The sequence below is a fragment of the Buceros rhinoceros genome, unplaced genomic scaffold (assembly GCF_000710305.1).
Source record: "Buceros rhinoceros silvestris isolate BGI_N320 unplaced genomic scaffold, ASM71030v1 scaffold18066, whole genome shotgun sequence".
Taxonomy (NCBI): domain Eukaryota; kingdom Metazoa; phylum Chordata; class Aves; order Bucerotiformes; family Bucerotidae; genus Buceros; species Buceros rhinoceros.
The window spans coordinates 41,152-54,544 of NW_010418358.1; the positions used below are offsets into that span (position 1 = coordinate 41,152).

The 13,393-nt window shown below is 40.2% G+C and overlaps 1 protein-coding gene across 1 annotated transcript in view; it reads left to right on the top strand.

The window, feature by feature from the left end:
• Positions 1-13,393, top strand: part of CNKSR3 (CNKSR family member 3) — a 29,161-nt gene that overhangs the window by 13,898 nt on the left and 1,870 nt on the right. The window contains exons 5-12 of the mRNA XM_010138516.1: positions 479-520; positions 2,375-2,494; positions 4,239-4,298; positions 7,310-7,378; positions 8,098-8,244; positions 9,943-10,067; positions 12,475-12,683; positions 13,163-13,252. Of these exons, the coding sequence (XP_010136818.1) occupies positions 479-520; positions 2,375-2,494; positions 4,239-4,298; positions 7,310-7,378; positions 8,098-8,244; positions 9,943-10,067; positions 12,475-12,683; positions 13,163-13,252 (862 nt within the window). The remainder of the gene's footprint in view (positions 1-478; positions 521-2,374; positions 2,495-4,238; positions 4,299-7,309; positions 7,379-8,097; positions 8,245-9,942; positions 10,068-12,474; positions 12,684-13,162; positions 13,253-13,393) is intronic.

Genomic DNA, 13,393 nt, shown 5'->3' on the forward strand with positions numbered 1-13,393 from the left:
AAAGGGGGGACATTTTGATTTTGTGCAGTCCTCTGGTCCTCAGGAATGTCATTGACAGCATGTTTTAAAAAAAATCACTTTTTGTTACATTTTTAACGTGTTGGATTTGTTTTGATGTCTGGGACAGAGTGTGCCTAATTTGGGGTTTATTGATGTAAGGCAAGCTTGTGTGCCCAGTCTTCCCAGAGTCTAGTTTTATTACGCAGGGTTCTGTTTTTCTGGAAAAGTCTGCTGCTGTAATTGAATCCCATGTTCTCTTAGTTTTCAAGGTTTATCGTTGCTTTCTAACAGGGCCAGAAAATAGTTGTTTAACAGTACATTTGAGACCCACTGGGTGAAACTAATCTGATTAATCCCTGCGGCATGAATAACTCTATTTCAATTTGAGATTAAAGTGGCAGTTATGCAGAGTTTTCAGAGATGATGTGTTTACGTGTTTAGTGGTTAATGTAGGGCTTTGTTCTTACTTTGTTTTTAGGACTGCACTGTGGCTGACATGGAAGATAAAGTTCAGACTGTAGTAAGTACATGTTTCTGTTGAAACTCAAGCTGCCTGCATTTACATTTATTTCAGTATCTTTTACACTGACTGTGCTGACAACAGTTTTCCAATCCCACTCATACAAGCATGTCATGCAAGTAAAAACATTGTTATGGGCCATTTTATGAGTATTCTTTCCTCTAGATGAACTCAATGAAATTTGAACAGCCGGGCAGTGTGTGTAATAGCATGGAGTCAAGCATTCCTTGAAGTTTCACTGCACAGCTGTTTTTTCAAGAGAATTCAGACCTTGAATTTTCAAGAGAGTAGTAGTACTGTAGGATGATCATAGGCTAAATAAACCAATTATGCTTGTGATGTGCATTTAGTGCCTTAATAAGCTGACACTATGCTTTATTAAGCTGTTTCATGTGAAAGAACTGCCCTGTTGCAGAACTGAAGTTCTGCCTCTGACTGTACTTGAGGCTGAGCTTTCAGGGTTGTTTGAAGCAGCCTTGTGACCACATGAGCAGCGTAATGGAATGCTTTTTATATTTTGTAACAGTTAATCATCGCTTCCTGCTTTTGACGTGAACCAGGCTGTGCTCTTTGATAAGGCCTTCCGCTAGCTAGATGCTTAGGAATTTAGTATCACAATAACTAAAAATAATTTTGTTCATGAATAATGAGACCACGTAAAAGGGAGTTCTTTGCATCCTTCTTTCTCCGTTTGTGCACACCCACTCTCGAAATAGGTATTGTTGTTTGGAGTTTCCTTGTTTGAGCAGTTCCTTGCATTCACGCTTAAGCATTGTTTTGATTTATTTTATTGCTGCTCTGTAAATCTGATGTAAACAAAACAAAAAGCGTTGGAACTATTGTTTCTAGGGACCGTTATAATCCAAACCAATGTCTTCCTACGAGACAGCTCCCCCCTCCTGTAATTACATACGTCTGCTTTGACTGAAGGATTCAAACCCCTTGTGAAAGGAGGCTTACCTTGCTGATTCCCAAATTGTGTATAACTAACTACTCTACGGTGTGCTAATCCTCCCTCCCCTCTCCTTTAAGCTTTTGTAACCTACTTTGAGTTTCAGCATTGCTTCAGTTAATGTCAAAACCAAAACAACATGTTGGGCATTAATGAAATATGTGAGTGTGGGGAGGGAACAGATTTTTGGACTATGATTGATTTTTTTTTTTTTTTTTTTTATTTTTGTTGGGCATTAATGAAATATGTGAGTGTGGGGAGGGAACAGATTTTTGGACTATGATTGATTTTTTTTTTTTTTTTTTTTAATTTTTTTGTTCTGGTTAGTTAGCCATTCTGCTAGTTAAAAGTTCTACAAGACAAAGCTGTTCTTTGTCAGTTCAGAGGCACAGTGGAGAGAAGTTAAACTGAAATACTGAAGTGCTAGTCCTACCTTATACTCTAAAGCTTTGTGCAGATAAGTCAGTGGCCAGCACCTTGCTTGTTCTGACACTTTCATTCTCACGGCAGAAACAAAGAACAGTGTGGAAAACTGCCAGTTCCCACACAAAATAATCAAAACGTTTCAATACTTTAATGGGCTATGTGTTGGTTAAAGCAAACAAATCCCCAAAACAATTTTTTTGCTATATTTTGTGTGTTTATTTTTTTAAACAGAGAATATGTTGCCATCTCTTAGTAGTGATGAGGTGGCAGTGATGGAAACAGGTGGTTGTACTAGGTTACAATAAGAAATAAACATGCTGTAGAATAGATCTGTACAAATGAATCTTCTATTTCAGTGATTCTTAACTATGATTTGTTAGGGACCAAATTTTAGAACTCCCTTTCTATTTTTGAAAAATGAAAGAAGCAGCTTGAAGAGAAATTTCATAACTTTTCTTTGTATTTTTTCATTGTAGGCCAAGACTTTAAATGGCATTTGTGATAAAGCCATCCGATCAACTACAGATCCACTGATGAGCCAGTGTGCGTGTCTGGAGGAGGTTCATTTAACCAACATTAAACCTGGGGAAGGCCTGGTAAGAACTGGTTCTGGAGAGTCCTGATGTCCCCAGTATTTAATAGGTAGTTGTGTGAGCCACTGCATGTGTACGTCTAACAAGATATTTCAAAACCAGTATTATCCTGTGGGGAACAGAAAGTGGCATGGGGATGGACTCTGAAGGTTAATTGTCAGGCAGCGTGCTGGAGTGGCTGCCAGAGATGGGGATGTGCATTAATAGGTTTGATCCCAAATGTAATTTTTGTTGGTAAATTGTTGCAAATTTTTGTCTTGACCAGGATATTGGGGTATTTTCAGATGCTTGTGAAATCAGTTGTTTGGGTTTTTTTTCCTGCAGGTTACCTAAACCAGCTGTTTTTCATGTGTGTGTGTGCTTTTCTCATCACCTTCTCCAAGCATTTTGAAAGATACGTTTTTATGTGTGTTTCTAGCAAAACTGAGAATAATATGAGAATTTCTGAGGATTGCTGTTAGCAAGAATATGAGAAATACTTGTTCATATTCAAGGGCCATGTAATGTTACTGAATCTAGTTTGTTCAGCAGATGCTGCTTAACTGAGTGCTGGTTTTGAGAAACTGAGTTTGAAATCTTGGCAGATTTGAGGAATCATCATGCTGGAGGGAATTTAAATTCTTAGGTGCATTTGAATTTCACTCTCCAGCCCTGAATGAAGAAGAGATCAGCCTTTCAAAGAAAGCTTTCGGTCTTAATGTGCTATATAGTTTTACCTGGCCACTGGATTTGACTGAATCAGTCATGCATTCTTGAAATTATGGGGATCTCTTTGTTAATTCACAAGCTACAATAAAGCAGAGTCAGCCTAGCTTGGACTAAGTAAGAAATGAGGAGGTAGGTGCATGCAATTGAATACTGAGGCAAACAGGGAAGGGAATTGACTGGAGAGGAAGCGGCAAAAAAAAAAAAAAATCTTGTATTTTTCCTTGTACTTCTAAGCAAGTTTGGTAGATTCAGGCAGAGAAGCTGCCTAGAACTCCTGAATAACATCCAGTTCTGTACAGCTCAGTGTGAGTGCTCTAACAACAGATGTAGGCAGGAAAAGTAGAGCTGTGGTTGTTCGTAGATGATGAAAACAGTGTACTGGTCACCTCATGTGGGAAGACTATGCAATTACTAATTTATAGCCTCGTAGTGATTTTTAATTTGGTGTTCATACGGTCAACACGCCTTTCATCTGAGTTTGTCCTTGCATTCACACTCAGCCTTAACATCTAGAGCCACAAATACTTAGTTCTGCCAGAGCTTTTATTGCTTATGTCAGCACTGTGGTTACAAGGCAGTCTGTATATTGACTTGCCGAGAGAAAAACATGTAGGCAACATTTGTAGCTCACCTGTGTAAATGTGTGTTGCATGTCAAGGTGGTGGCCATCTAGTAAAACCTGTAATTCTCTAGTGCAGACCAGGTAGTAAGAAAGTATCGTTTTGTTCAAGGCCAAAGACCGAGAAGGCAGCAAAACTAGCAGTGTTTGGTATTGCCAACCAGACAGCAGTTCTAAATTGTGTTACATATATTAGGTGGTTTAGGTCATTATAAATATTATAATTAATTACAGCAGAAGTGATCTGTGAAGAGGTCTAGACTGTTGTAATATCAGACCACACACTTTTCTAGGGAAAACATGTGAATTGTTAAACTTTTTTAATAATGTTTTGAGTCAGTTGCCAATGGTTGTTTAATCAGATAAGGTACGCGGTTTCTTTGCCTTTGAACTTGTTTTTCATTTTCTATTTACATTCAGGGAATGTACATCAAATCAACTTATGATGGATTACATGTAATTACTGGAACTACAGAAAATGTAAGTGAAGTAAACGTATATTAACTCAGGCTATCTGATAGTAGCTTTGAGTTGGTTTGCCTTTTTTACTACTTTTTCCTGTTTTACATATGATTTTCATGATATGCTTTAAATATTGTATGATGCGTAATTTGTAAATATTTTGTGTCTGCATGTTTTACTGTAGTCTAAACCAGCTTCTGCAAGTACACGAGTAAGTTCAAACACTTGGCATGAAAATAATTGCTTTAATAAGTTACTATCTGCTGTTTTGAGTGCTAATGGTATCTTGCTTAACAAACTCGTGAATGTATTTGCTCTCTACTGGCAAAAGCTATCTCCCCTAATGGGAATGTTTAGGTGGTAGTGTACTAAATTCAGTAATGAGTAAGGAAATCCAGTGACAAAATTACCTTGCAGAGTAGAAAGATGACAAAAAAGTAAGACTAAAGGGTGATCTGCTGGAAGGAAATGGTCAGCATGACAGGTAACTGTATTCTTTGCTGCAGAAGGTTGCTTGTTTTGCTCTTACACTGTGAGTTCTCTGTAGCAGAGACTTTATTTTAAAGGCTTCTGGGCAGTCATTGCAGTGGTTCTTTGGCCAGCAGCTGAGTCTGGCAGGTGATGCTGTGGTGTTGTCAGACATGCCGCTCTGCCATACCAGTGAATGAAAGAAGAAAGAGCAGAAAGAGTGGAAGAACTTGGCTTTTGCTGCAATGCTGCCCTTTTTCTTTTTTCTTTTTTTTTTTCTCTCTAGCTGTAGCCCTGCCAAGTCCAGAGCCAGGGAGAGGTGGGCGGACATGACAGGTAACTGTATTCTTTGCTGCAGAAGGTTGCTTGTTTTGCTCTTACACTGTGAGTTCTCTGTAGCAGAGACTTTATTTTAAAGGCTTCTGGGCAGTCATTGCAGTGGTTCTTTGGCCAGCAGCTGAGTCTGGCAGGTGATGCTGTGGTGTTGTCAGACATGCCGCTCTGCCATACCAGTGAATGAAAGAAGAAAGAGCAGAAAGAGTGGAAGAACTTGGCTTTTGCTGCAATGCTGCCCTTTTTCTTTTTTCTTTTTTTTTTTTTCTCTCTAGCTGTAGCCCTGCCAAGTCCAGGGCCAGGGAGAGGTGGGTGGAAATCTGTGCTTTCAGTTCAGAGTGAAAACTGAAAGCTTTTATAGCGTTTATGCTATCACCTTGGCATGAGTGTAGGTATATAAATATATATCTTATGTACATAAGATCTATATAGGATCTGCAGCAGAGACTAAGTCCACTTTGACAGCAATTTCAACATCTGATAAATGTGGAAGAATGTAATGTTGACTGCTGACAAGTTGCCTGTGCGTATAGATCTCAATTTGGAGGCCAGGAGTGGGGCAGTATTGCTTTTACAGCTTTGAGTGTTGGCCTGAATGTTTGCCTTTTTTTCGATGCTGATTCTTGCTTTGAGGAAGCTCTTTCCTTTGGAGCAATGAAACTTGGCAAGTGACTGAGAGATCTGCAAACAACTGATGTCTTTCTGGTAGCATGGGATCATTTTGATGACCCAGCCTGGGACAATCTTCTTCCTAGGTTTAGAATGATATTTTAGTAGCTATCCCAGAAGCCAGTGTGTTGGAATGCAGTGGAATTGCACCCCAAAAATTAATAGTACTGTACATTGGAAGGATATTTGATACCAGTCAGCCAAGAGGATTCCCAAGTTGTGCTGTCCCATGACACCTTGGCCTAGACCTAAACTTTGCTCTTTCCTCTGTTCTTACAATGTGATTGCAGTGTCTGCTCTGCTAGCTGACACGCCCCTAGACAGGCTGTTGGTCACCCAAAGGTCAGCTTGAAATGAGTGCTGTTTTCCACAAACTCGACTTCGGCCCAGCATTTTTTTATGATCTGGGTTGACTCATATATATGCAGCTTCCACGGACGCATTTCCTCTCAGAGGAAGCGAGAAGACAATGAAGAAATGGGGTTACTCATGATAGCTGGAGCCTCCCACAAATTCTCTCATGTTTTCTTCACGTGTTGAACTGGTTTTTATGAGAAGGAACTGTAGGAATAAAGTTCTGAAGGTGTGATGACAAGTAGAAGGGAGTCCTTAGTCATAGGGCTTAGTTCTGGAATCGCTAGGAAGAGCTGGCCTGCTGCCAGCTGGTTACTCATGGTGGGATGGGAATGGGAGAAGTTGTCCCATGACCAGGGTGCAATATGCTAAGGTAGCATGGGTGTTGTCAAGGCTGGTCAGAGTTGGTGTATTATAGCAGAGTGACTGGTTTTTAATAACTCCAGCAATTACTGATGTGTGGTATAAACTGTAGATCTAAATAAATATCACCACATTTAGCTGTTCATTGCTGATGGTTCCCCAGAGCTTGGTTTTGTTCCAAGGAAATTGTGTTTTAAGATGTATTGTTAATAAATAGGTATTTGAAAAATACCTGTATATGCACACTTGATGTATGCAAGCATTTATTTTTATCTGTTGATCTTGATGATGCAGGCAGATAATTTCACATTAAAGTTGTTAGCTCTTATTTACACAGGAAACAAAAAGGGAAAGTGCAGGGGATCTGTTTTGCAGTTTGAAGGGGTTTTTGTCCTTTGTTCTGTACATTCAAAATCTTAGAGGTTTTTTTTTTAAAAACAGTATACATTTATTTGAAAGCTGAATTTAAGATAGTTGCTGTGTTAGGACAGAATTCTTCTCTTTGGTTCTATCCCACTGCTCTCTAAAACTACAGTGTGAACTGGAGGCTAAAGGACAGTGGAGACCATCCCATGACTTAAGTAAAATTTGGCCTGTGACAGATGTAGGCTATGCCTTCTCCCTTTCCCTGTAGCTCCCCCAGTATATAAAAATAAAAATCATAAGCTGAATTCATTTGCATTTCTCAGGTCATCAACAGCTGTAATGTGAGATCTGGCTGTGCGAATGTTTTCAGCAAAGCTTTTCATTATAGCTACAACTTTAGACTTAGCTTGGTGGGGGTTGTTATGGGAGGGAAGAAAACCTGCTGAAGCATATGCATCTTGTATTTCTTTTTGTAGTCCCCTGCTGACCGATCCCAGAAGATTCATGCTGGTGATGAAGTGATCCAGGTTAATCGGCAAACTGTGGTTAGTAACAAGCAGCTGTGCCAACCTTCCCTCTTGTTTGCTCTGCAATGTTTGCTTCCCGCAGGTTCTGAACGGGTGCAGTCAGGACGTGATTCTCGTGTGTTCCTCTTGAAATCTTTGATGCTTTTTACTATTTTGTTTTCAAGACAAATTTTATTCTTTGCCATATTTTGATAAAATAAATATTTAATGTATAAATACTGTATGCTTTAATTAAAATACTTCACATTGTATTTAAGGCCTGTTTTAAAATATGGTGTTACAGTCTACTGAAATGCAGATAAAAACAGCTTTAAAGAAACCCAAGTATTTGCCGAATCATTTCCATCTGGGATCTGAAATAACCTGGTTTTGCTTAGCACAGGTAAGCAATGCCTTTCAGTGTGAGAAAGAAACACGACAAAAGTAGTTCACTGAGAACTCCTGTGTTATTCAATTTGAGCACTTCCTTCCAGGACTGGAGGCAAGGTATAAAGAGCATTGCTTGATATCTCAGTGTTTAATTTACACTTGATAGCTTTCTTTGAAACAAAACAAGGAATCATCTTCCAAAAAAGGGGCTTTCTAATTTTTTTCTTCATTCTGGATTTTTTTGATATCTGTTCTCTCTTTGGGTTCATGTTAAAGACGACACTTTGACTTGGGGTATTTGGGTTTTCTTGTTTGTTTGCTTTTCAGAAGAGTGATACTAAATAAAAGATGTCTTTATTCTCTTCCAGGTTGGATGGCAACTAAAAAATCTGGTGGCAAAATTGCGAGAGAATCCTGCTGGAGTTAGGCTGCTGCTTAAGAAACGTCCTACCGGCTCATTCCATTTTACTCCTGCCCCGCTAAAGAACCTGCGCTGGAAACCACCCTTGGTGCAGGTGAGAGGCTGCTCACTCAACTCTCATGTTGAGAGGGGAGTGCCTTGGTTGCTCTTGAAAAAGAGAAATACCAGAAATACTCCCAGGTACTCATGTTTAAGTACAGGGAAAATGTTCTTCGCTCTTCTTGTTTTTCTTTTTTCCTTTTTTTTAAACCCAAGATAAAGTCCTTTTGATACACAAAGAGACTAGGTGTGTTGAGCTTTTTAATCTGTGTGCCACGGGGAGAACTTATCTAATGCAAAACTGCTGAAACAGCTGATATGTATGGAATTCATCAGCACGAGTAATAAATGTTTCCTCTATTTAGCAGACTAACATGTTTTTGCTGAAATAACTTAGATTGTCCTCTTTTTAGTCTGGTGGAGGGTGAGAGGGTGAGGTGTTAAGAAGTTACTTAAACTACTTGTTTATATGATATTTCGTTGTTGGGCAACTTAGAGATTGGGTAATGAGCAAAGAAAGTGACATTAATAATTGAAATAATCATGTTGAGGAAAGGTTTGTAGTGTTAGGAAGCCTAGGGCTCAATCTTTATGGGAGGAAATAACCTAACTGAATCTAAACTGGTTGCCTGAAATAAAGAAAACCAGGGAGAGTACCTACTCCTGTGTTCTGACATAGGCCTCTCTATAGCTGTGAGAATAATTTATCAACCTGTGAAATGCCAGTGGCTATTGCAAGTGGTGATGCGGGTAGATTTCTCAAACTGGGCAGAAGATGCACACTTGACTCATTTTTCATCCTTCCTTTCACCAATGCCTGTGTCTTGTTTTTGTGGCATCGTGCCTGTCATTTAATCAGACCCAAAGGAAAAAAAAAAAACCACTGTCCTGTGAGTTTTCCAGGGTTACCCAAAGCAAGGACTACGTTACTACTGTGAAGAGCTGGTGGGCTGGTATATAGGCTGTGCCAAGCATCATTTCCTTAGGGGAATGAGTGATTGGAGAAGCTTGCTGGCAGTTCTGGGCTCCAACGTACTGACTGGTAAAAGGCAGATGCCTGACTGGTAAAAGGGTTGCCATTAACTGAGTGGCTAGAGTGAAAGCTTGGGCAGGCCGTTGACAAAAAAGGGAGAGTATGGTCCTCTGGCCTGGACAAGGTCCTTCAAGTCTCTGCCTCCTGGAGGCAGACAAGTACCTGGCAAGATCCTGGGGACATAAAAGTGAGCCATGAAGAGCAAAACGGCAAACTTACTCAGATGAGCAATACCAAATATATTTTTCCTTTGCTTCTCTTACCCTAGTTATGTCTCTTGATGCAATTTATGGTGAACTTCACCGTATTTCCGCCCATGCCCCAGGCACTGGACAGTATGGAATAAAGGGTAGCATGGGCTGGCTTTGTACGTGTTGCTGATCATAGCTGTATTTTAAAAATTGCATTCTTTTAATGGATCTAAAAATAGAAGAAGGCGTTTTGTCTTTGTTGCTTTTCTGTCTGTGGTATTTGCAGGAAAAATAGGACTGGAAAGAGCAAAATATTCTGAGTAACGCATTGCCTGTGATAGGATGTCCGTAGGAGTGGCTGCAAGGCTAGCCAAGACTGTGGTGAAGAGTGTGAATGCTTTCAATGTGACCATTAAGCATCGAAATAGTAGTTTGCTAGAGGATTAAATGGTACTATTGATTTTTGAAATAATCTTTTTCTCAATGGTAAATCAATGCTCAGATGTTTGATAGATGTCTGTCATTTCAGACGAGTCCTCCTCCAGCTTCAGCCCAGTCACCAGAAAGCACCATGGATACCTCACTGAAAAAGGAGAAGCCAGCCATTTTGGATCTGTACATACCACCTCCACCAGCTGTTCCATATTCTCCTCGGTATGCGCATAAACATGCACTGCTGAACAAAAAAACTCTATTACACTTGTTTCTGAGCTGGATTGTTGTTAGAGCTCTGTGCACATTAGCTTGAGGAAATTGCAGATCTCACGAACTTTTTTCTAGTTGCTTAAATGCATAGCATTGCTGAAGTTTACGCTTAAATGCATAAACTGCCAGGATTGTAACAGATTTTATTATTGGAAGATTATTGTGTGCCACATAGATTGGATTTGTTCCAAAAACACGAACAGATGTTATCCCTGGTTTAGTTGTGGGGTTATGTTTTTGATTTTGTTTAAATCCGACTCCACATAGCAAGAAATAATTTTTGTCTGTAACTTTTATCAAGTTAAGTAACTGTTGCGGGAGTTGGGAAAGAAAAGAACTTGTTTTAAACTGTTAAACTTGCAAGTTGTATAGAACAGGAATTTTCCCACGGAAAGGAAGGGAGAGTCAATTCACTCAACTTTATTTTTTTATCCTGTGGTAAGCTATAAAAATGCAGACCTATGTACACAAAAGGCGGGGTGGGGGGGTGTATGGTATGGTTAGCTTTTGTTTGTTCTCAAGTCCATGTTGACTCGTGGCAGAACCCAGCCAGCTGACCTGGAAAAGTGATGGACAAAAGAATTTTCAGTCAAGGCATGCCTTCTGACCTGCCCTGACACTTTAGGTTAGATATAGATAGCCCAGCACAGAAACTCTGACCTTTTGCTGTAGGACTCATATGGGATGACATCTTGTATCCTGTCTTGTAAGGCCTGACGAGACTGAGATTGCATTGCTTCAGCCTTTGGGGCAGTGTAGGGCTGGGGGAGAGGGTTTCTGTATAGCAGGGTCTCTTTCTGAAGTTGTACCGATCTTGAACTGGTCTGTCCCCATTTTTCATGTTTACGTGTCCTTACTACTTAAAAAAACCCCAGAAAATCTCTTGACATTAAAACAAGCATATAGAATTAGCAGTTGAGTTTAGAAGGCCTTGGTCTTTTCTTAAATCATTATATTTCAAGCACTGGTGAATTATGTGCATGTGCTCAGTTGGTTTATCTTTCCTGAAGAATCATAAAATTTTATCTAGCTTCAGATGCCTTTAGACCTGAATCCCTGTTGACAAGGAAGGAAGTAGCAATGTGAGGTATAAAACTTGTCAAGGCTGATATGTGGAAAGGGGAAGGCTTCTTGACTGACTTTTAAAGAAAGCAAACGGGGGAAGCTGTGTCAGCCAGGCAGAGCACAGAGGGCGGTTCTTTCGCCTTCTGTTTGGCTAATGTCACCTCTGCGTGTTTTGCTCTTCTATTGAAACTGTGATGCATTTGTATGATTGTTTCTTTTTTCCCCTCTCACCATCCTGTTCTCTTCCTGGCATGGGTATTCTCTAGTCCACACTGGGGAGGCAGAGAGCAGTGGCTGGTTTGCCTCCCCATGGCACAGTTGCCACATGGTGGTGTTGTAGGAGAGCTCTCCTCCTACATATGGTTGTGGTGTAACAAACATTTGTGTGCAATTTTTGATCCCTGAACCTCCATAAAGGGTTCCTTCCCATTCACTGAGCTGTAGCATTGTTCAGGATGGAGAGCTGGAAAAGGTATGTGCTGGCTGTGGGGCTGTTGTGAATACTGAGGCATGTGTGCGCTTAGACAGTCAGTGTATTTTTATGCCTGACTTGGCTTCAAGCAATAAGACCATAGCATGTAGAGGGACAGGGGGGAAAAAAAAACCAAACAGGCAAATCTTAACTTGGAGGGTAGCTTTTCTTCCACAAGTGCTCACAAGGACTGGTTCACAAGGTTCTAAAAATGGCTGTTTCTGGCCTTTCAAATGAGGGATTGCTCTGGGAGGGGAGCTTCTGCAGAAATAGCTCAAATTCATGTGTATATACATTAGGAATTTATTACTGAAACTCTGAAGGTGGGGTCTTACTTTTGGATGGAGAGAAAGTGATGAATATTCAGTGGCAATTATTGGGCTCTTACAATGACTGAAAATCGTAGTCCCTCAGATGGAGGTGATAAGTGTTGCCATTACACAGAGATGGATAAATCTGTGTATGCACTTCTTTGTCACAACTGTCTGTTGAACAGGCAGGCGAACTGGGAGCTTTGATAGCCTCAGGGCAGAAAGGTCTCTTTCTCAAAAGTTTTTTCAGGGGTGGTACCTCTAAACTTCTCTGAATTACTGGCTCATTAAAAGTGAATTAGTATGAGGGGTAGCTTTCTTTTCTCCTTGGTAAATATGTTTGTAATGGAGTCTTTTATCAGCTGACTTGGGTTTTTTGCCAGCGTGTTTGCAGCACAATGCGAGTTGTCAAGAGCGTGACTGGATGCTAGAAGTATCTTTCAAATCTATTCATGTCTGTAGTGTGAAAATCTTTGAAGTTACCAACTGAAGTGAAATGTCCTTTCAGAGATGAAAAGGGGAGCTTTGTATATGGAGGAGGCAACAAATCTAGTCATCCACTACCTGGCTCCAAGGGTGCTGAGTCTCCCAACTCTTTTCTGGATCAGGAGAGTCGAAGGCGAAGGTTTACTATTGCTGATTCGGATCAGTTGCCTGGGTATTCCATAGAAGCAAGTATCCTACCAGCCAAAATGAGGGAAAAAACACCGTCCTATGGTGAGTTCACTTCTCTTTCATTATTGCTTTACAAGAGATGCTTTGATCAGTTTGGAATAACTTGTGTTAGAAAACTGCTCGTTAGACTTGATGGCTATTAAGTGTAGTCTGTGCAAATTGTGAATGTGAATGAAATTCCACATCTGAAATAATTCCGTGTAAATGCTGTTATTTCTTTAATGGATGTTATTTAGCTGGGCTCTGATGCTACACTTGGCCATTTCCATACTTGCTTCGGTTATAACTTTCGGTCATTATGTCCACTGCTGCTGTAAATGAGCAAGAGTGTGGCTGCTCAATCTGAGCATATTGCTTTCTTATTTTTCACCAGCAGTAGCATCTTGAAATATTTCTTTTTCCTGAAATTTTAGCTCCTTGTTGCTGTATCTCTCCCTTTGCTTAATTGAGAAAAGTATCAATTTAAAAATTGGTTTCCTAAGCTTAAGGTAATTCCTCATAACCTTCTATTTTACTTTTAGGAAAACCTCGTCCTTTGTCAATGCCTGCTGATGGGAGCTGGATAGGAGCTGCAGAACCCTTCTCTAGGCCACGAGCACCAGGGAGAAAAGGCAAGGTTTTGGGTCTTGTCCCTCTTTCCTTCCTCTCCAAAATTCCCTTGGAACAAACTGGATGGAAGTGTTTAAATTGGGAATGAAGTTTGCATATTGCTGAACTGATCAAAGATGAGAATTGTTTGTTTTAGCAGGAAT